This window comes from Polyodon spathula, chromosome 17, assembly GCF_017654505.1.
Source record: "Polyodon spathula isolate WHYD16114869_AA chromosome 17, ASM1765450v1, whole genome shotgun sequence".
Taxonomy (NCBI): Eukaryota; Metazoa; Chordata; class Actinopteri; order Acipenseriformes; family Polyodontidae; genus Polyodon; species Polyodon spathula.
In genome coordinates, this window is record NC_054550.1 from 12271949 (window position 1) to 12296742 (window position 24794).

Consider the following 24794-nt stretch of genomic DNA (forward strand, 5'->3'; position numbering starts at 1 on the left):
TCTATCATAAAATCATTTACCTGCTCAAGCGTGTATAACTTTTTCTTACTGACGGGTTGGCTATCAGGGATGTCTGAGATAAGCGAGGAGTCAGAGAGCTCCCCCTCCATCTCATCCGCGCTGTCCTCTCGCTCGCCCCCGAGAATCCGTTCCTCCGCAGCTCCCTCCGACTCCTCGACACCGGTCTCTGCCACAGCCGTCACTATTTCAGGCGGCTGAGATTCAGCTAGCGGAGAGTCTTGCACCGCGCCTGGCTCACCCTGCGCTGTGCTCTCTTCCTCCGCGTTGGGAGGGACTGACGCCCCGCCTGGAGCCCGCAGTCTCCCTGTCTGCACGGGTTCGGAGTTCTGCACTGGCTGCGCTCTGCCATCCGGCAGCTCTGCAGCCTTCCGTTGAAATCGTGTCTTTTTCGCTACTACCTTGAATGATTCTTCACCATTCTCAGTAGTAGCGGTATTATCCTCCGAACCCGTCAGTGACAGGCTGCGGCTGGGTCTCTTTGTGCGAGGCCGTGGTGTTGGTGGTTCTGCTCCGGTTTCCTTCTGGATCGCCCCCTCCTCGGTCAGCACGGGCTCGCTCTGCGGCTGCGCTGGGGGAGCCGACTCTTCCTCCCGCTCACCCCCAACACCCCCGACTTCCTCCCCGCCAGCATCGCCCTGATCCTGCCCTGTCTCCGCTCTAGCCTCCTTTCTCGGGCAGGCTTTCCTCTGGTGTCCCTGTTCTCCACAGTAAAAACATCTCATCGTTTCGGAACTGACGAACACCACACAATTCATCCCTTCCACGTTAAAATTCCAGGCAACATTAATGACTTGATTAGGATCATTTAGTAAGACAAACGCCTGCCTTCTAAACGACATGACGTGCCTAACACTGTTATTTTTGCACCCCAGCGGGATTCCCTTAATCGGGGACACCAGTTTACCAAAACGAGCTAAATTCTTTTCTAATTGCTCATTTTTTAAAAACGGAGGCACATTAGAAATAATAACTTTCGTTACCGGGGTTACTAGAGGGGAAACCTGAACAAATTCACCTTTTACTGTAAATCCTTCCTCTACCAGCTTGTGTACCAGAGACACCTCCACTAAAAATATTACCAGCGCTTTATTCATTCTTGACGCCGACATAATATTTTCAAACCCCACCACCTCTCCTACTGCCAGCAGGCACTCCTCCACCGAAACCCCGGGGTCAGGCAGGCAACGGACCCCGTGTCGGCGGGTGAGAGCCCCCAGCCCTCCTGAACGAGACCCCATAACGGGATCTCCAAACACCCTACAAACAAACAAACACACACACACCACTAACCTACGAACAAACAAACACACAAAAAGAACTAAGTAACTAACTAACTAACTAACTAACAAACAAACAAAAAAAAATATATATATATTGTAAGGTACCAGGGAGGGGGGTTAAAATCCTTCCCTGCTAAAAACCTTGTGAGAATGCACATTTGGGTGTTATGGGGTTTAATTGTAATTGTTTTAATGATTTAGTTAATCCTCGGCACCTGATCGTAATTATAAATTAGAGACAGGTGCAGGGTATTTAAGAGAGGCAGCCAGACTGATCAGGGCTGCTGAGTGAAGAGCCCGACTGCGTGTGTGTCCAGTCGTATTGAAGAGAGTGCTGAGAGAAGCCCGTTTTGGTGTTTGTCAGGTAAACGGCTTAGCCGTCCTGTGGTTTAGTGAGGAACCAGTCTATGTTTAGTCAGAGCTCCAAGAGGGAGCTAGGCATTTGTTTTGTTTTTTTCATTTCTGTGTTTATTAAAAAGTGCGCGTCAGCGCCGTAAAAAATCAATTTTTGTGTCCTGGGTCTACTTTGAAAGGGGCAACGAACGTGAAAAGTGAAAGGATCGTTTACAATATATATATATATATATATATATATATATATATATATATATATATATATATATATATATATATATATATATAAAAATAAATAAAGTTTTAAATTTCCCGGTCCTACCGCACCGGCGTTCCCACAATCCTCCACGAGAGAGAGCGAGAGAGAGAGAGAGAGAACAAAAAACAAAAAAACAAACAAGCAAAAAAATAAATATTCAAAACAAACTGAATGTACAACAGGAAATCTGTCTAAACTATGTGTAACAGGGCACTGGCAATGGCTATTATTGTATACCCTGGCTGATAAAATCAGCACTGAATGCATTTACAAGACATCTGAGAATTTCTTTAGAACAAGTCATGAAACTTTACACTAGTAGTGTGTCTTTAAAATGAAATATAATAAAAATGTTGCATTGACTTCCCTATATATTACATTTGTATTTTTTAAACTATTGTACTACTGTATAAATAAACTATTCCTTCGTTCAACTCAGTTTTATCTTGCTAATTTAAAATAGTTTTCATCTTCACAGATGTGTCTGCACACTTGCTTTGTCTGTGAAAGCACTATTGTTCCCATGTAAATCTGACAGACCTGTTTATTAAAAGAAAATGTTTTGCATCTGAGACTACAAAGGATGGTGGTCATTAAATCACATAACATACTAAACTGTAAACCCTAAGATGGAATTACTGCTTTCTATTTTGTTCAGACTCCCATTACTTTTTAGGTTATAAACCTTCCATATACCTACAATATCACACACCTGTCACTTCACACATTCAGATATAGAATACATATATATGTGCCTGACTCCTGTAGTGTATTATATGGGTGACGGTTTGGCTCTAGATGAGGGATATTAGCTGTTATAGGCTTGATAACAGCAAACGTATTTGTGAAATAAAGGTTCACAAAAACTACTGGCACCTGAAATGAAATCACTGATTGAAGTGGATTTAAAACTACTTTCTGTTTAATTCCCATAAAAGCACACTAGAGGGTGCCCTGTTCATGTTTATGGACTTTTTTTTCTATCACATAGAACAGATGTTGTCCATCTATTCCAGCATGTTAGCCCAGTGAAGTAAAGTAATATCAAAAGATTGTGTGAATTGTCAAAAAAAAACCATTTGTATAGGTTACAGAGTTTTAAAGAACACCCCCTTGTCAAAGACACAATTGCATCATGTTCACACTGACTTCACATCTCTCTGAAGATAGCTAGGTGTTGAACGTTTTGGCTTCTTTCAGCTTATGATAAAGGATATTTTTTATTTTTAGATTCTGTTATTCGCTTACAAACCTCTATAAGGCAATATTGGATATTCCGTGGGCTGCTTATTCTGCAGTATGCTGTAGATTTCTAGAAAAACATACCATTCTGACTTGAAATATTGTTTCATAAAACATGTACGAAGAAGGCAGAGGAGATCTTTTTCGGAGCCTGCGTATCGATAAAGATTCTTTGTAAAACGCACCTTTGGCTCAGAATCGTGTGTGCGCTGACCAGTGGTGACGCCGGTGGCAACTAGAGGTGTGGCACAGTGATTGACATTGAGTGAAGCAGCATGATCATATGCAAGCTGTGTAAGCACCCCCAGCACCTCTAGTTTCAGCGCGCTTGTCAACAGCTCCAGGTTCTCAAAACAGGAATTAGATCAGAAGAGAGCAAAATCTGTCAACCCCAAGACTGAATTACTGCTTTAGACACTCATTATAACTGATGTTATACACTGCACTCTGGAAGTGGAACGTTGTCAGTGTATTGTGAAGTCTGCTCTGAGAAGTCAACTCTAATGCTATGTTCCCCTTGTAAAGGTTGACCACATTTCCATGGTGATTTCCAATGGTTATACTATACATTCATCAAACTGTACCATGGTTTGCCATGCTTTTTTAATATGCTTTACCATACCTTTACAATGCATTCACTGTGCTTTATTACACTTTGCTATGCTTTTAGCATTGGAAAATGTTACAAGGAACCCATTGTACATATAGAGAACTGCTTGGCCTGACATTTGTGATGTGTTTCCTTTAGTGATGAAAAAAACATGTCCCAGTTTTGGACTTGAGAACCAGAACCTAGTTCCCTAAAACTGTCTTGTCAGTGCCCAGTGTTGCACCTGCAAGACACTGCTGGTAAAGAACACGGGCCAGATCTTCACAAGGTTTGCGCACCACGCAGAGGGGTATGCTCGTCGTAAATGGCCGTTGTGCCAAAATTGTGCCAAGTTGCCATATTTGAAATGTCCTTTTGCGTGTCACAATCCATTCTGCGCTGTGCAGAAATAAAATGTATGCATCGCGCAATATGGGGGGAGTGGCCGACAATATTCTTGATCCTGGTATATTCGAAGGTATGTGCCAAGCACAAAACCAGGTTTGTGACGCGCAGAATCAGGATTGTAAAAGGACTGCGTTAACTCCGCGCACACTACCATTCCAGCACTGACTACAAACAGGCAACAATGGGAAATGTGGGTAGCATGCAGTGTGTCCGTTGACGTGTGGATGTGAATGATGCAAGGCACACCCAGAAACAGCAACCCCGACATAGGCGAAGATATGCTGAAAGGGTGTACCGGCCTCGGCACACATATGAGGAGCTCAGCAAAGAGCAAATCGTGTCCAGGTATCGTCTCGACTCGTCTATGCCACGTGCTGCATGATGACCTGGCCAGAACAAACCTGCACAGTCATGCCTTGTCTGAGCAATTGGTAGTGTCTGTCTGTATGTGTATCCTGGCTACCGGGACAGCAGTGTCCCCGCACCTCGATCGGTTGATAACCGCTTTGCTGCGACATGTTGAGGAACATTAAATTTCCCAGTACCAGAGCAAACACTTAGGAGATAATGCAGGGTTTTTATGAGGTCGTGCACCTGCCGCGCATGGTAGGTGCAATTGACTGCACCCATATTGCTATCCGGGCACCTGTTCCAGTTTTCCTGTTCTATCAGGATTCCAGTGGTATTCGGAATAGTGGGAAATTTGAATAGCTATTCCATGCCATGTAAACACAGGGTATTCCAAATAAATCAGTTCGTATTCTGCATACCAGTATCCCAAATACCAAATACCCACTTAGTATTAGGATACTATCAGAATATTAGCACTTCTAGACACCTTATTCAGAAAAACAGTTTTTTTCTAGACACACGAGTTGTCGTTTTATAATCTACAATATATATGACAACGACTTTTGTGCCCAACAAAGCCTTTGCAAAAACTGTGCACAAATATATTAGTACGTGTATGACCCCAAACTGGTTGCGACTATACAATATCTTCCTATTTTTTTTTTTTTTTTTTTTTAGTTTAAAGATTTAAAATGCAAAAAAGAATGAGATCCTAGGCTATGGTTACTATGGGAAGCTATAAGGTACTCATTTAAATAAGTATATTCTATAATTTACATTGAATAGCCTTATACACAAGAATATACCAGTGCTTCAACCTGCGTAAAGCCAAAGTCCAGCCTACCAAATCGCATAATATACAATGATGAGTATTAAATCTTGTATTTGTAATGTACCTCAATGCTGCATGATATAGCGAGTCCAGTTTACTTAAAGTTGATGGTAACACAAACCTATATACTGCATCACCATAGTCAATTTGCAGCAAAAATATACAAGCAATAAGCCTCTTTTTTTTGTTTCCATAACATATATAACGTGTTCATATAGTAGTGAAGTTTATAGCTTATTGCCATGCCCAACAGACGAGTGTGGAAACATGCACTCACTTCTGTCCAGCACACTGCCTTCCTTCTGTTTCTTTAATGCGGTCCTATTAGCATATGGTAATGCATCGGTAATTATAAAGATGAGATGGAAATGTATTCTAGACGGACATTCAATATGCACATAGCGCAATCAAATTTGAATTGGGCGAAAGCCCTAATTCGTCTGAATATACCAATATCTGCGCGATTATTGCAATGCGCTAGTTCCAATAACTGCGCACCGCTGGCTCAAGCAGTGTCGGAGTAACAGTCCGCTCTGGAGTTGGGTACAATAGTACAAAACCCCAACCCCCCATCCGCACACACCGGATGGTTGGATCAGTTATGTGTTTTATCACTGTATTGATATGATGGACAGCGGTAGTGTGTTTCCATATACAGTTATATGTGTTCTTCACTGCTCCACAGGCATATCTGCATCCAATGTGTGCCATCAAAGTATGGAAATGAAGATCAAGAGAAAAACAAAGAGGGAGAGGGGGGTCCTGCCTGTCTTTGCTGTGTGTTGTCACACATCTGTAAATTAATTGTATAAATACGTCATACACCCATCTTGTGGCCTGTTGCTTTATTTGGCTATTCCATAGATTGCTGTGTATTAAGGGTGCAGTTCAGAGAGCCAATCACCGTCAGGGCACTCTTACTGTGAAAGGCATGCTTACGTTTTGCTAAAGCCAGACCAGTGATATGATTAACCAATCAAAGACCTGTATTTTCTCTGCAGCAGTCCATTCATAAGTTAGCTGAGGCGGGAGAAACAGTTCTGTTAACTGTAATTTCTGGCCGTTTATACAGCTGTCCAGTCTGTTCAATGTCGATGTTGCTAATTGTACAGAGACTTTCATTTATTGAGAAATCATAGTAGGCTACAATTAATATTTTAGGGGCGTATTTAGAATTAATTATTATTCTTACAGAAAAAAAATGTCATAACGAAAAAAATCCATTCCGCAACACTCAAAATCTTACAAACTGGGCTTAATCATGATGTTCAAATGGCTGAGTAGAATGAATAACATAACTCATTTCTGTGCATTGTGTATATAAAAATGCTTGATTGATGTTTACTTTGCAGGTGAATGAACTCGTTACATTTACAAATCAGAGAGTGTGCTACCACAGTAGACTTTGTCATGGCACGACTTAAAAAAAACAACAACAAAAAAACAGACAGTATCCAAAGCCTTTTTTAAAAAAAATTTACTTAAAAAACATACAGCTATGTCAGATCAGCTGGCCTTTAAAGAAACCTATATAGTATTTACTTGTGATACAATACTGTCTGTATTCAATAAAACAGTGGTGTTATCAGTACATTAATTTGAAAAGTCTAGCCTAGCTGTGGAGCCAATTGTGTGTTTGAATGGTCCGTATGCATGTGTGCAGAATATATTGTGTGGTCTTGTCTGTTGTCATATCAGTACATACTGTGGCAACAGCAGTGATAGCAGCCTGTCGGGGTAATGTCATTACTAATGGTGACTGCCCATCATTCTGCATTCTCACTTGGCTGTTGTGTGCAGTTGCTATATTGGTAGTGAATGCGCAGACAGTTTTCCGAGGCACAAACAAGATTTGCAAATTGTTCAAAAAACTGCTGTATTCCAATGTCTCGCAACTGCGTTGTGCCGTTTTGGAATATCTCTTATTTTGTGCCAAAGCACTATTTTTTTGCGAGGCACAAATTTAGTGAGGGGATTGCGCGACGATCGAAAATCGGGCCCCACGTCTTTTAACTCAGTCGACTTCAGTAAGAAGCATTTTCACCTGAAGTAAAGGCAGGCCTGCATTTAATTCTAAGCTTTTTCTCAAAAGGGTAATTTTGGCCAAAAGTTTAAGAACTATTAAAATATTTCCTGTCGTGCAATTCGATTCAATATGTAGGTCTCAGGTGGTCAGTACTGTGAATAGCACATGCTATATTACCTGCAATTATACAACAGCCAGTCACTGCTCTTTCTATAGAGGTCTAGTGTTCTGCTATTAATCAGTAGTGATAATGGCATTTCTGTGGTGTGTTCAAATAAAATGGTTCAATTATTATCTAACAAGACACCACAGCAATGCCATTATCCCTTAAATTAGACATGTCAATGGATGCCTTTTTGTGGTACAGTATGGTACCTGCTATAATTATATTTTATTAAAAATATGAATTTTAGTGAATGGTGAGTGTACATGTATGGGAATTATTTACTTTGATGTAGACACTTTAGGAATACTGGAACAATTCAACCAATTTTATATATTATATATATATATATATATATATATATATATATATATATATATATATCTTTTCTTTTATAAATATAATAATCCATATTATGAAAGACCAATTTATGATGTTTATAATTACCCTCATTTATAAGGTTTTAACCATTTTTAACAGTATTAATCACACTTAGCTGAAAAACTACAACACCGGAAAATTGGTGACAACAACTTATAAAATGTAATTAAATATTAAAATCAAGGAGATGCCTTAGTCTTTTGTAGTAGTTGTCTTTTGTAGTAGTTCCATAATATTCGCATTACAGGATCCATCTATCTAGACAACATTTTCCAAGGCCTTTAATTCTAGGAGAATGTTATGAATACATATGTTAATAACTGAACTTTGTAGTCAATATTTGACTGTGTTATGTGTTAAAGATACAAACAGACTGTGAAATTAATCACTAAATTAGAAATTATATATATATATATAAGATATATATATATATATATATATATATATATATAGAGATATATATATATATATAGAGAGAGAGAGAGGAGAGAGAGAGAGAGAGAGAGAGAGAGAGAGAGAGAGAGAGAGAGAGAGAGAGAGAGAGAGAGAGAGAGTTTCTTGGCATTCGATGTCTGATCATGTAATTCCAGTTTCTGCAGATGCCAACATTGCAGTCTTAAAAAATAAGGTCAGTTGTAAACGTGGGCTCATGCTGATTGCAGCTGGCAACCCAGGTTGGAACGGATGGTATGTTTTGTTTTATATCTACTGTATTGGTTTTGGATTAGGAGATACTTCTGAAATATTTTAGATAGAAGATATTCTTGGCAGATACTGAAATAAAACAGGGATCCCCACTGCTGTTTCTCCTCTTGGTCTGTTACCGACTCCTGCTCCTCCAGAAGGCTGAAGGCAACATTCTTGTGGAATAATATTGTTTACTACATACCACATACTTTCCTTTTAAATGAAGTTAACGGTTCACCTAGGATGAAATCAAAGCTGGAATCCATCTTTAAATGTATTTTTGTTGGGAGGGGGGTGTACTGGATTGTATCAGACTAGCTCCAAAACACTCCCATCCCCCAGTATAAAGAGCTCCTTATGCGGATTACTGAGACACTGAGGTTCATAATTAAGATGTAATCCCTGACACTTTGATTTTATGCAGGTGAGTTGACAAGTACAGTTCGGCATCCCTGCATTTAGAAGGGACAGGACGAGGAAAGCAACAAAGCTGCTGAGGGTTGTGCCGTGTTTAATACACTTAATCAATACACATATTAAATCAAACACAGTCAGCAGGTAATGAGTAAGCTGAATTGATTAGAGCAGTGACCAGGGGATTAGTCACAGTGGATCTAATACAAAGAATGGGACCACTTATTCAAGAACTCCTCTCTTACTAATGTAGCTTTGTAAATATATAAAACTAAAATCACATCTATGCAATTTATTCAAAACAAAAACTACTGCAAATATATGGTTTATTAGTGTTTCTTTAAAAAAAATCTTTTGGTTACTTCTTTTTCTTATTGGTTTTTATGGGGGGAGGGGGAGAATCAGCGTGCATTTTTTTTTAAGGCTTCAGTAAGTCATACCAGTTTAAAAGAATAATTGCTTTCCAAAGCTAATGGTAGATGCACTATTCAGGGAACAATATGAATTTGGATTTGAATGTACTAACTTTGGGAACGTGGCAGCCTGTTTTGTTTTCAGCTGGTCTTTCTTGTCTGTCATTTGTTTCCTGTACAAAGAGGTGGTATTTTGTATTCAGCTTAGAGGAATATTCTTGTCTGTCTTTAACGAAATGACTAAAGATTAGCGTCGAGGACCCTTATGACTACATAAATAACATGATTAATCAAACACACAACACAGACATATATAATATATATATATATATATATCTTATTATATATATATATTATATATAATAGATCTATATATATTAGCCGGTGAAGCCACGGCGTTCAGTAATACCTGTATTGTGTACTTTTAGATCATGTTACACCAGACTAATAAGTATTTGTCTTTGTCATGTTTTATCTGTGCCACTGCTTGTCACATTTATGAAGCCCCTGCTTTTTCTCTTTTAAGAATTCGTCTATGGACCCCCACTCCTTCTGTTCCGCCAACCAGCATGCCGCTCCAGTCACGTGTTGCAGAAACTGATGCCTCTCTGAGCCAAAACTAGACTAATCCCAAAGTAAGAGAGAGAGAGAGAGAGAGAGAGAGAGAGAGAGAGAGAGAGAGAGAGAGAGAGAGAGAGAGAGAGAGAGAGAGAGAGAGCGAGCGAGCGAGCGAGAGAGCAAATGGGTAAGGTTGTCTGTGGGGAGAAAAAGCAAGCATACGCGTGCATAACAAAGAATGAAGCAACATTTCAAAAGGAAAAGCAAAGACCAAGCTAAAGCGGTTTTGGACCCTATTGTATTCAAACAGAAACTTATTTGAATGTGTTGCTGGAAACTTGCATTCACTGACACACTTTGGGTTGCTGACACTGTCTTGCCAACAGTGCGCTTAATCGGAGAAGCGTTTATCTTCAGCAAGCATGAGGATTGCCTTGGCCAGATCACTTGCCGTATTTTTCCTGTGCGCCTGTACGTCTCTTCTATATGTTTGGACCGGACTGGTTGAAATCGGGCACGGCAGGTCTAAGCGTACTTTGGGCACGCCGGGGGCGGCAGTTCTATCTCGCCAGTCAGACAAACAAGATCCAAAAACTTTCCGAGCTCTCCTGGAGGGGCATGTAGGGCACAAACCACGCTTCAGTGCGCGTAAGAATATGAATAACCACACAGCATATGGGTCCGCTATCGGGAATCTCAAAGTTCAGCAGACGAATTTAGACACCCACAACACCAACCACCAACAGGTACACACGGGACTGCATGGGCTGGTAGAAGACGGGGTGTTCTGGAGCGATCGACTGGAGTCTCTGTTGCCAAGCGGGTTTAGTAATGCCCACGCTCAGAGCTGGAAGAGCGAAACCCGGTCATCCCAGATTGTCTCACTTGAGAAGGGCTGTGGTCGGACTTCGAACCGACTGGCTCGTTTCTCAAATGGCACTAAAGCTTGTGTCCGATACGGAATCAACCCCGACCAGGTGCAGGGGGAGACCCTCTCCTACTACCTAGCCAGCCTCTTGGGCATCTCAAACGTGCCGCCGCTTGTCCTCTCCCAAGTAAACCCCAACAGCGAACAATGGACAAGAGTGCGGGGGGAGGTGATGGACTCGCAGTGGTCTGAGAAGGCTGTTGTGTCGCTTACGGAATGGGTGGCAAATTTAACCGGCGTAGTCACCCCAGCGCCTCTTAGACAGGAGGGCAGGAGGCTGCACCCACTTCGGGAGGACTTGGATAACAGGACTATAGGGGAAGTACTGGAGCTGGTTCAATGGACCGACCTTATCTTGTTTGACTACCTGACGGCCAACTTTGACAGGCTGGTCAGCAATGTGTTTAGTCTGCAGTGGGACTCCAGAGTGATGGAGAGAGACACCAGCAACCTCCACAAGATTCCTAACGGTGGGCTAGTGTTTATAGACAATGAGGCAGGGCTGGTCCACGGCTACCGGGTGCTCGAAATGTGGCAGAAGTACCACGATACGCTACTGAGCTCGGTGTGTCTGTTTAGGAAAATAACTGCTAGTCGGATCTTTGATATGCACCGGCGTCAAGATGCAGCAGCCAGACTACTGATTCTATATCGAGACAGCGAACCGCTAGCGCCAGAACTAGGTTTCTTGTCTGAGGACCAGGCTGGTATTTTACAGAACCGTGTAGATCAATTGTACAAACATATATTGAACTGCAAGGAAAAGTATAGCCAGTTTTAATATATTCAGTGTCTTAACGTTGTTTTCACGATAAGGAACTAAGCAGTTATGAATGTCTTAAAGACTGGGAATCTGAAAATAAAACAAAAAATCTTTTTGATATATGTACAGCGTGACAGATTAAATATTTAATATGTGTGTGGTTTTATACTAACGCTCCCCTTTAACAATTAGCTACCTCTAATACCACGGCAAGGCTCCGATTAAGTGTGGTTTATTTAAATTGAAATTGGGTTCAAACGGAGCCGTTTAACAGCATTCACTTTCAATTAATTTATCTACTAGAAAGAAGAAAAAAATTGAAAATGCTGCTAGAAATGTATTTGATCAGAAATGCTAATGAATAACTGCTTAAACCACAGCCCTCCTTAGGAGTGACGTGTACTGTGTTACAATGAATGTGATTGTGTTAGACTAGACAAAGCACCTCAGAATGACTGGAGTCTATAGTAGCTTTATCATATATATGAAAAACTGTTTCTTAGATTGAGAACGTCATGTTCTGTGAAATAGCCTTATGTTAGACTAGTACAAAGCAAAAGCTCGAACACAGCGCAGCCTTAATATCAAACCCCCGTCATTTTGAGGAGAGATTTAGAATGTATGAAAAATTGTCTTAAAGCAGGTATGAAGATATAGCTTTCACAATCCTCAAAATTATAATGGATTGTAGTCTACCACCGCCTTAAATTAGTCATGATTCTAAACGTCAGACGCTTATTGTAGTTTTATTGTACCCAAGAGTTTTTTTAAAGAAAACTGTAGTTGAATAAATAAACAAAAAACTTGAGTTTATTAAATATATTAACACAATACATATCTATCGTATTATCAGCAAACATCCCATTGCTATTTCTATTGTCAATTGTATTTGTATTAGTTGATAATACTGAATCTAGCATTTTCAACATCAGTAGAATATAGGCTGGACCTGCTTCTGTGATTTTTTCAAATAATTTATGATTCAAGCTTTTAAAAGTTTCCAGTGGTCCCTTGGGCTGAGCATTGCTGGTGGCGCATCTCCTGTACCTCAGCATACCGGTCATGTGGCCACTAGCTTTCCCATTGTGGCACTGAGCCCCTTACTGAAACCACACTGCAGTGCAGCACTCCAGTATCAAGGCCTCTTATGAACATGAATAATTTATTTGGTAATCTACTCTCTATTACAATATATTTATACAGGCACTGGACCACAATACACTGAAATATTGACCTTTTTTTTTGTTTTGTTTTGTTTTGTTTCTGTTTGTTTTTTTAATATGATGTATTTATTGTGCTTTGCAATAACTATTTCTTGCTTGACCAGATGTCCCTGTGCTTTACTATAGATACAGTATTTAAATGAAACCCCCTGTACAGTACTTTACTATTTCCATGGTTTACTGCTGTAGAAATGTCCATGTATAAAGGTATTAACACTGTTATACTGTTATATGTAGCCACGACTTGCTAGATGGTTTTAATAAATCTTATAGTCAGGGATTAACAGTCAATCTAATTTGGCCATATTTAGTTTATTCTGGTACTCCTAAAGGATTTTTTGTTGGAAATAAAAACCAATCTGCACTCTCTTTGAAGTGTTCTAACAAAGGATCTGGACATTTATAACTGTATAACAGTATGCATCGGGGCATCAAAAGTATTTCAGTTAAGAAAACAATAATAATAATAATAATAATAATAATAATAATAATAATAATAATAATAATAATAATAATAATAATAAAAATTATTGAATAATAATTTAATTTATGTTAGAAATTCAAAGAGGGACATTCATTTCACCTTTCCTTTAGCATAGTAAATCCAGTGATGTGAACCCCCACATAACTCCCATCAAAAATAGTTTATTTGTTTTATTTTGCACCTGTTTGAAAGTTAAATAGAACAGGCAATTAGTCACATTTTTGCATTACTTACTTAATAAAGAGCCTTTATGCCTGAGCAGTCCTACTGTTCAGAATAGCTGCTTATTATCACACGGCTGAGCCTTTACCATAAGCAGTCTTGCAGGACTTGTACAAACTTGAAAACCGTGTAAACCCTAGGGCCCTTCTGTAAGTTCCTTTGTATTTAGCGAAAGCAGTGTGTTGTTTTAACCATCACTACATTGGGATGAATTTCAGAAGTGTTTTCAGAAGTGTTTGCGTGCAGATGGTGTTGGAATTAATGACTGCACTGCAAACATGATCTGGCAACTTCAGTGCTTAGGTTTTGGTCGGATGGCTTGGTATTTATGTTGCACAAGTTCAGACAGCACTCACTGGCAAAGTCCCAGTCGCAGTCCTGTGTTAGACACTGATTCCTTTGCACTGCCCACTGATTCGCAAACACAATGTTAAATGCTGTGTTAGCTGAGTGCTACAGGGTCTGTAAAAAGCGATTGCAGAACAAAGCTTCTTTCATTTTTTATTGCTAAAAAATGAAAATGCTGCATTCCATGTCATTAATGTACTGTTTGTTAGAAGATGTATATCCATCAGGCACTTTATGTTGAATTTGATACTTTTATGTGATTACGAGGTTGTATGTATTGGGCTATCAGAATAAATGGAAGTGTAATATTGATATGTATGTTTTGTTTTTCCCCCTGCTTGTTCATTTTTATTTAATTATAGGATACCCAATATTGAAGTTCCACCCTGTATTGCATTTCAAATTAACTGGTTCCAAAAGATACGACTGGAGGAAGAGAGCATGCAGACTTTCAAAACAAAAATGTACAAATTAGAGCAAAGAGTACAAGTGGGAGTTTTGTGATCATGACAGTTAGAGCAAGTATATAATATAGCAGCTGTATTTTGAACAAATCATTGTATTTACACCATAATGCAGTAACCTTACACATTGTTACATTTTATTTCAACAAACTGCATTTTTGTGTAACTAGATGCTTGTGGAAGACATGCAAAGAGAAATACAGTAATTAGTCTGAAGAACGCAGATAGAGAAAATATGATACATATGGCAAGAAACTGGTTTTACAATGTGATTAATTTGAGTCTCTAAAGATTTCAAAATAAGCGCTTGGAAAATACATCACACACCATTAATATTATTAGAAGTCGTTAGGAAATGTAGCAGCAACTACAGTTTGCCCGAGAGTATAGATCTTGGACTCAGATTGGCAATGATATTCAAAATGTTTAAACCACAGCAGGCTCTATATAAAAACATTAAATATGTTCATATTAGTTTTTTACCTTTAAAAAAAAAAAAAAAATTAGACTTAATGGCTTATAATATGTTAAGTGTTGGGTGGCTTAGGGTCAGAGCAAACCCAGTAATGCCAGTGAAAGCTTCATGTCCTTGAAACAGTATTTGGATCATTTTTGGTGGTTAACAGAATGCAGTCCCGCACACAGGTCAGGTAAGTCAAAGACTGGGAGGCGAATCAAATGAGAACACAGCAAGGGAATCCTGAAAAGAGCTGCTATAGTCCTGTATCTTAAATTCAGGTTAAAACGTCACAATTTTGAATCTGTTAAGTAGTTGTTGAGCCAGATTTCTTACAGCAAAGAGGAGATTAGATATTGTACTGAACTTTGCAGGCTTTTATTTTAGGGTAACTACGTTAATTGTCTGGGAATACAGCCTGCAAGTAAAGAGTCTGGGTTTAAGAAAATGTCTTGTACAATGAGCAAGTGGGTAGGATGGAGAATACAAAAAGTACAACTGGTTTTTAGAGGGCGATTGCATTTTACTTTTTACAATTTGGAATGCCCAATCACTTTTCTCCTCACTGCAGCAATTCCCCACATGGCTCAGGTTAAAGGCCAGCCTTGCAGGTGTCCGCTCTGAGCTTACTGGGCGCCTGGCCAGCATGGTTCACTGTAGAGCGATGAGCAGAAACAGTCCCTGCTGGTTAAACCACCTGGGAGCACCAAAGCCAGTGCGACTCTCCCTTTAGAGTCTGCAGCGAAGCCCAAACCTGCGCTGTACTCACCCTGCACATCACGTGACTGGACTTCTACCAGGTCAGCCACTCGGGGACCCTGCGTTTTAGTTCTTTTAAAAGAACGTTATCACATAGCATATGTTGATTCAGTTAAAATATTTCTAAAATATAGGCCTGCTAAATTTAATGTATGTAATTTAGTGTATTTGAAATGCTTAAACATTTTTTGGGGGGGACCAGTTAGGAGTGAATAGTCCGATAGTTTTCCAGATGGTTTCATGCAGGTACATCTGGCATTAACGTTTTTGAAAATCCAGTATTGCACCGAATACAGCCTTGCAGCCAAATAATATTTCTGAAGAACAAGCAAAGACAGTCCTCCTAGTTTAGAGAATGAGAGTTTCCTTTTCTTTATTCTGGGCTGGGAACCTTCGATAGAAAATCTACACAACAGAGAGATTGGCAGCATTTTCCAGTTCAGCATCATCTTCTGTTAATTCTAATTATTATACGTATTATTGGTAACCTAAAACTTTATTCCAATCTTCACATTTTTCATAGGTCCAGGCTCCACAAATAATATCTATTGATCAATTTCTTCATCTTTTTAAGTGTAAAATTGACTGCACTGGCACTGTGAAGGTGAAGAATTCTGGAGGGGCTTTCTAAAGCATGCAATACAATACAAGTACCTGCACCTGTACTTTAAATAGTTTTGTCAAGACTTATACTAAAAAAAACTAAAACTTTAAACTATAACTAAATGTTCTTGTGGGCAAAATATATACAGTATTAATTGGGATTGCAAATTGCAGTATGGGGATATATTTGGTCAGTGATTGATTAACCCTAGCGCAAGGAATATTTCAGAATCGTTGGAAAGCGTGGATGTTATTAGACACAGAGCTTATTTGTGGAATTTTTGAGGCACCACTAGGGATTTACTCGAATGCCATATGTGGTCCCTGTGGGTCACAGGTTGCAAAGCTAACATTTAACCACAGCTGTCTAATATCAGAAATTCAGATGTGTCCTTAATTAACCCACTTGACCCTATTAAATGTACTCACTTTAATCTTCAATACATAGTTTTCTGTATTGAATTAGCTGTCTTTCTGATTCCACATCTGGTCCCATTACACAGTTGTGTTTTTTTTTTTTTTATCTAATACTTGTACTAATTTAATTGGTGCAATCTTAAGATGCACTTCTGTCATAAGAGTTCCATTTGAATTCAAATAAGAACATAAGACATTCTAGAAAGAAAAAAGGCCATTCGACCCACCTATGCTCACTTGCTATGGTGCCAGTGTGGTTGTTAGCACTCTGGAGAGGAAAAATAAATAAAAAAAAAACCCTATAACCAGGTTGGTAGTGGAAATGAAACTTCTGGAAATCTGTGGCTAACTGGACTGCCCTTCCTCCAGGCGGCTGGCTAATGGTCTTATTATGAGAAGGTCATACAGTATTTTTCATGACAGAATCCAGTCTATTCTTGAAGGATCTGATAGTCGCTGCTTCAACAAGTCCGACAGCCTGTTCCAATGGTTCAGCACCCTTTCTGTGAAAAGCTCCTTCTCCCCTCAGTACTGAATATGCCCTTCTTCAGCTTCCATCTGTGACCCCTGGTTCTATTCTCTGTGACCTGTGAAATAATTCTCAGCAGTTACTTTGTTAAACCCCTTGACAATTTTAAATATCTCTATTAAGATGCCTCTGGCACTCCTTTCTAGGCTGTTCAAATTTTGCTCTTTCAGTCTATCTTCATACGACATGCCCTTCAATCCTGGAATTAATCGTGTTGCTCTCTTCTGTCTTTCTTATGATAAGGGGACCAGAACTGGACACAGTGTTCTAGGTGTGGTCGTACCAGTGCATTGTATAATTTTAATATAACTTCTCTTGAATCCAGCTGTCTTGGCTATATAACCTGATATTCTATTTGCCTTTTCTATAGCTTATAGTTGGCTTAAGAGATTTGTCCAACGCTACTCCCAAGTCCTTTTCATACATAGCCTCCTCTATTGTGTTACTGTTCATGCTGTACTTGCTTCTAATGTTTTTGCGCCCTATGTGCAACATTCTACATTTATTCACATGAAATGTCATCTGCCATGGGTCAGGCCAAGCTTGAATCTTGTCTGAATCTCTTTGTATTATTAAAGTTGCTGATTGGAAGTTGGCCACCCCTCCCAGATTTGTGTAACTTACTGATTACGTCTTGGTCCAAGTCATTTATATAAATTAAGAATAGCAATGAGCACAAATCGGTGGCAATAAACTTCTGCATTGATGAGGCAGTGTGACTTTGTGATTTGAGCTCAGGAACTGGAAGGCAGTGTGGCTTAGTGGTTAGAGCTGCGGAACTGCAAACTGTTATGGGTACTAAGTGGTTTCTGTCCCTGTGCTGCATAAAAAAAACCCTAACTCCTCCCCTAACTTTAAGAATTATTTTTTGTTTTCTATCAAATAAACAACCCCCAGTGTAATTATTTGTATGTATTGCAATAGTGTGGGCTAAAGCTGGAGGCATAGAGGAAGTGGCTTAGTGTTAGAGTTTAACGTTGGGGGAAGTGTATCATTGGTAGAAGTGAAAGGATGGGGGAGAGGAATGTGTTAGAGCTGTGAGGCTGGAAGCCAGTGTGGATGAGAGGTTCAAACTGTTATCAAGTGATTACAGCTGAGGATTGAGAGGAAGGGGATTCTTATGTTCATATTTTTTTTAAGGATACAATAAAAAAAAAAAAAAAAGTTTTTAAGGGTGTGCAAAAACTCATACTCTGAATTGTCTTTCTGAAAGAAGTGTCAATTTGTGGCCTTAGTACACCAATACAGCAGTAAAAATGTCAGTTCCCGAATGAGAGAGAAATATTCTTCCAATCGGCTTTTAAAACAATCAGTGAGGAACTTAATTGCCATTGATTGGTGCATTGTAAATGTAAGGGAGGACAGCTTTTCTTCTTTTGAAATCAACACGTTAATCAATGGGTCTATGGAATACCTGCCGATAAATGCTTCTTAAAGTTTTTGCACACTCCTAGTATTTTTCATATGCACTAGTATTACTGTTTGTGCATTACCAGCCATTTAAATACAGTACATTGTATTCAATTTATCCTTTAATTTTCTATTCTGTTTATACTAGCCACACAGTGACTTTTAACTTTGGCTATAGAAAGCCACTGATATGAAGATAACTAATAGTGGAGAGTTAGCATGACACAATTCCACACTGCTATCATAGTTTTATTAGTTACTTTTTAAAAGCTGCTATAAGGATGCCCCATAATTCAAAATAGAATCCTAGGGTAAATCTCATATACCATGACAAATCCTGTCTGGTGTTCTGCATGTATAGACAGACACTCCATCTTGCATTATAGCTCAATTCATTGAAGAGCAAATGTTCATGGAGGCAGAACAACTACATTCAGACTCTGAAGTGCAGATCTTGAGAAGGCATGCTCATTATATACTAAATTTCACACTGCATTTCATTCCCAACTGCTCTTGAGGTGAGCAGTTTTTATTACATGAGGGAAGCTGTTATTTACTTCATGCTAATATTGGACTCAGCCTTCGCCAAGATAAAGCGAGATAGCAGTGGTGGGGACCGACCAAGATGTAGCTTCACTGCAACATCTGCACACATTGAAGTAAGATATGAGCCTCCAGCGCTTTTCCTCCAGGTGATGTGGATTTCCTATTGAAGTGTAATGTTGGCTCCAGGGATAAACCTATTTGTGGCCTCCCTGGTGCATCAGCACACATATTACCAGTGCTGCTGGATCCAGAGATCAACCAAAGAGTGGCCTCCCTTGCGCCTCAGCATAGCAACCATCTAGAATGGACTGGGTGGGGGCCATTCAAACAGATAGTCAGATGGGCACTTCCTGTCTTTGTTATTTTGGCAATTGTAATATTAGATTCTAAGGAATACAACCTTTTTTTATAAAATAATTTTGAAATCTGTTACATTTTTGTAGAGACTGTATTTTTTGTTGTTGTGAGGCAATTTCTGCTTTGCTACTTGATGATAAAGTCACCAAATGATAGACAACCATTGTCCTTGCACTGTCCCAGGCTACCAACAGTGGGGTCAGTTTTTGGAAATATGGAGATAAGACAGTGCTAAATTCAGTATACTAACCTTAGTATATTCATTTTTTTCTTTTTGGCTAATGAGTTCATGTGTTATGAAGGCAGGAGCTAAAATGTGTTCTACTTGTAAAAGGTAAGTTTAATGCACCAGTATTTCTTAATTAACCTTTATTTAACAAGGATCAAGAAGCAGTCCTACAGCATAAAATCATTAAATACCATTATAACTGAGGGACTGGGAGGCAGTGTGGCTTAGTGGTTAGAGCTGAGGAACTGGGAGGTAGTGTGGCTTAGTGTAAAAAAGGTTTTCTGTAAGCTTGGGACTGAGTTTGGAGGCCACAGGGGACAGCTGTCAGAGCTAAGGGATTGGGAGGCAGGAAGGAACCCAATCTCTGCTGCAGGCGTTCTCACTTTGTTTAGTTCCATATATGGTTCTCTAGCTCCCAAACTGTTTATTAAATGTGATTCCCACAACTATAAAACAAATGAGGTGTCTCAGTTAGTCTTATCAGGGAAATAATTAGTACATGTGTGAAGCAGTACAGCCCAGCTACAACACTCGGTGAATTAAAAACTGAGATGGGCTATTATCCAGAAGAATGTCTTTAGAAAAAGCATCATGTATTATTGAAAGCAAAACAACACCTGCATTTTCATTTTTTTCCAGTTCAGTTCTATTATCTTTAATTTGCTTGGTTAAATATGATTTGAACTATTTGTTAATAACTATCCTTCCAGGGTAATGCATTTTTATGAGCCAGTAATATAAATAACAGTGATGAGCCTCTCTTCTCCCAGGTGACATTGCTATTACTGGTCACTAGAGACAAGCTGCTGAAGAGGTTCAAACAGATTCAAGAGTAAGTATAATCCTAAATATTTGCAATATTTTTGATTGATCAATGCCGTCAGAAATGATGTAACCCGAGAGCCAGACCAACACCTTTATATATACATGGCTGTTGGTGCCATGTTGTTGTTTAAGTCATATTTGTGTAGTGTCAATTTGGAATGTGTACTTAAAAACAAATCATCGCTGGGTCTTCAAAAAACTCAAATCACCAATTTATACATCTTATCTGTAGGACCTAACTGACACCATGCCAAAGGCACCACATGGGTCTGGCTCCCAACCCCTCTTGTGATCTTTGCACTATTGAGGTGCCCGGCACCCTTACTGCCCAGATGTGCAGTCATTCTGGGGACAAGTATCCCAGCGACAGCAAGCTGAAGAAGTACAGGCATGGAAAAGTACAGAGCAGTTTAGAAGCAGAAAGGAGAAATTGCATCTTTAATTGCTTTAATCAGAAAACAGAGGACATTGGGGAAACACAGCAGCAGCTCAAAGTCAAACAGCCGTGTGTGTTTTTCTGATAACAAACAAGCTGAAACTCGGAGCAGCTGATTCAAATTCAGCGCCGTTCTGAGACACGGGCGAGGGGAGGAGCCAACAGCACAACAGAACAACGCAGTTAAACGAGGCAGTCTTCCCAGCGACAGCGAGTGGAAGCGACAGCGTGTGGGAGAAGTACAGGCGTGGAAAAGTACAGAGCAGTTTAGAAGCAGTTGGAAAGCAGGCTGACAGCTGCAGAAGAAACTAAACTTAAAAAAAAAACCTCAACATGGTCTTCAAACCAGTAATCTGTGACACCTGCTTGATGTGAGAAATCCGAGAAAACCCAGCGGAGCTAAACCAAGTGTGCGTAAAGTGCCACGCGATCCAGGATTTACATAAACTAGTAAGTATGCTAGAAATGGAGCTGGAAGAAGTGAGACAGCAACAGGATATGGAGGAACTGGCACACCCACAATTCATGGAAGTCTGCATCACCCCTAACAGACTGAAAGCCACCAAGGAGATAGAAGGTCAGAACAGCTGGGTTCAGGTAGGCAGAAGCAGGGAAAAAAAGAAACTTCGTCAAACACAACCACCAGAAATCAAAACAACCAACAAATTTGAGTCACTTCAGAATTTTGATGAGCAGAACCAACAACAAGAGAATGAAAGGAACAACATCCAGGACCCCATTGACAGTGGTGACCAGACAGCAAAAAGAAGGGAGGTCATGATTGTTGGGGACTCCATATTGAGAAACACAGCAAGTTCAATTCACAGTTTGGACCCCCTTACTACAACAGTGTGCTGCCTTCCGGGAGCCTCGGTCAAGCACATCACTGAGAATGTGGACAGGCTCCTAGAACGAACAGGAGACGACCCGGTAGTAGTCGTCCACATCGGTACAAACAACATTGGAAGAGACAGACCAAAATCCCTGCAAAACAAATTCAGAGAGCTAGGAAGGAAATTAAAAGAGAAAACCAAAACTGTGGTATTTTCTGGTATACTACCGGCACCTTGCAAAGGACCATATGGGCAGCTGGAAATAATTAATCAAAACGCATGGCTGAAGACGTGGTGCACAAGGGAAGGCTTCACCTATCTTGATCATTGGACCACATTCTACAACGAGGACTATCTGTATAGACGGGATGGACTGCATTTAAATAACAAGGGAACCAGTCTACTCGGAGAAAAGATCCTCGAGCAGGTTCAGAAGCATTTAAACTAGAAAGGAAGGGGGGAGAAATCAACAAAAAAACAGAAGGGAGACCGCATCAAAACAAAAACAACAACTCAGGTAAGACAACCATTAAATGTATTTATCTAAATGCTAGAAGTATCAGAAACAAAATTCTAGAACTTGAAGCTACTGCACTAACAAGTAACTATGATGTGATAGGTGTTACAGAAACGTGGTTGTCTGAGAGTGATGGGGACGAATATAATATTTGTGGGTATACACTGTATAGGAAAGACAGGCAGGACAGAAGAGGAGGAGGGGTAGCGCTATACATAAGAAACAATCTTGAAGCCCAGGTGTTAAACCTGGACAAAGAAAATAAAACCGAATCAATATGGGTCAGAATAACGGACAAAAATTCAAAGGGCATAATAATAGGAGCATGCTATAGACCGCCAGATTCAGACGGTGAGCAAAATAATCTGTTATACAATGACATTAGAAATGCATGTAGCAAAGGAGAAGCCATACTAATGGGGGATTTCAACTTCCCCCAAATAAAATGGGAAAACCCGGTGGGTAACGTGAAGGATGAAATAGAAATGGTGGAAATGACAAATGACTGCTTCCTAACACAATTTGTCAAGGCACCGACTAGAGGGGAGGCATGCCTTGATTTAGTCTTTTCAAATAACGAAGATAGAATAACTAAAACAGAGGTCAGAGAACCACTGGCAAACTCAGACCACAACATGGTCTCATTTGAAGTGTTTTTTAAATCCCCAAAAGTAATGACTAAAGCTAAGGTTTACAATTTTAGAAAAGCAAACTATGAAGGTATGAAACAGAGACTAACAGAAGTAGATTGGAGTAAAATAGAGAAAACACCCACAGAAGAAGGATGGTTGTTCTTCAAAAATGTAGTACTAGAGGCGCAAAACAATTATATCCCTAAAGTAGACAAATCTAAATGTAAAACTAAATTGCCAAAATGGTTTAATAGATCAATTAAAAAAAAAATATTCAGTGAAAAAAGGCACTTTACAGAGCATTAAAAAAGGACCAAAAAGAAAGTACGCAGAAAGAGTACACAGAACTGCAAACGCAAGTCAAAAAGGAAGTTAGAAAGGCCAAGAGAGAAATAGAAATGAACATTGCTAAGGGAGCTAAAACCAATTCCAAAATGTTTTTCCAATATTACAACAGCAAGAGAACATTCAAAGAGGAGATTAAATGTTTAAGAAATACAAATGGCAAAATCGTAGATGAAGAAAAAAAAATAGCAAATATATTAAATGATTACTTTTCACAAGTTTTTACAAAGGAAGATACTGACAACATGCCCCACATGTCATCCAGTTCCTATCCAGTTTTAAATAACTTTAACATAACTGAGGCAGAAGTGTTAAAGGGACTAGGAGCTCTTAAAATAAACAAATCCCCTGGGCCGGATGAGATCCTCCCAGTAGTACTCAAAGAAATGAAAGAAGTAATTTACAAACCGCTAACCAAGATCATGCAGCAGTCTCTTGACACAGGGGTGGTACCGACAGACTGGAAAATTGCAAACGTAATACCGATCCACAAAAAGGGAAACAAAACTGAACCAGGTAACTACAGACCAGTAAGCCTGACTTCTATTATATGCAAACTTATGGAAACTATAATAAGATCCAAAATGGAAAATTACCTATATGGTAACAGGGTCCTGGGAGACAGTCAACATGGTTTTAGGAAAGGGAGATCGTGTCTAACTAACTTGCTTGATTTTTTTGAGGATGCAACATCGATAATGGATAATTGCAAAGCATATGACATGGTTTATTTAGATTTCCAGAAAGCTTTTGACAAAGTCCCGCACAAAAGATTAATTCTCAAACTGAACGCAGTTGGGATTCAAGGAAACACATGTACATGGATTAGGGAGTGGTTAACATGTAGAAAACAGAAAGTACTGATTAGAGGAAAAACCTCAGAATGGAGTGTGGTAACCAGCGGTGTACCACAGGGATCAGTATTAGGTCCTCTGCTATTCCTAATCTACATTAATGATTTAGATTCTGGTATAGTAAGCAAACTTGTTAAATTTGCAGACGACACAAAAGTAGGAGGAGTGGCAAACACTGTTGCAGCAGCAAAGGTCATTCAAAATGATCTAGACAAGATTCAGAACTGGGCAGACACATGGCAAATGACATTTAATAGAGAAAAGTGTAAGGTACTGCACGCAGGAAATAAAAATGTACATTATAAATATCATATGGGAGATACTGAAATTGGAGAAGGAATCTATGAAAAAAACCTAGGAGTTTTTGTTGACTCAGAAATGTCTTCATCTAGACAATGTGGGGAAGCTATAAAAAAGGCTAACAAGATGCTCGGATACATTGTGAAAAGTGTTGAATTTCAATCAAGGGAAGTAATGTTAAAACTGTACAATGCATTAGTAAGACCTCATCTTGAATACTGTGTGCAGTTCTGGTCACCTCGCTATAAAAAAGATATTGCTGCTCTAGAAAGAGTGCAAAGAAGAGCGACCAGAATTATTCCAGGCTTAAAAGGCATGTCATATGCAGACAGGCT

At 39.5% G+C, this 24794-nt stretch overlaps 1 protein-coding gene across 1 annotated transcript; it reads left to right on the plus strand.

The window, feature by feature from the left end:
- Window positions 1-10125: 10125 nt before the first annotated feature.
- Window positions 10126-14261, plus strand: fjx1 (four-jointed box kinase 1). The gene has a single exon (XM_041275077.1). The coding sequence runs from the start codon at window positions 10401-10403 to the stop codon at window positions 11685-11687; it is 1287 nt and encodes a 428-aa protein (XP_041131011.1). The 5' UTR covers window positions 10126-10400; the 3' UTR covers window positions 11688-14261.
- The last annotated feature ends 10533 nt before the right edge of the window (window positions 14262-24794 follow it).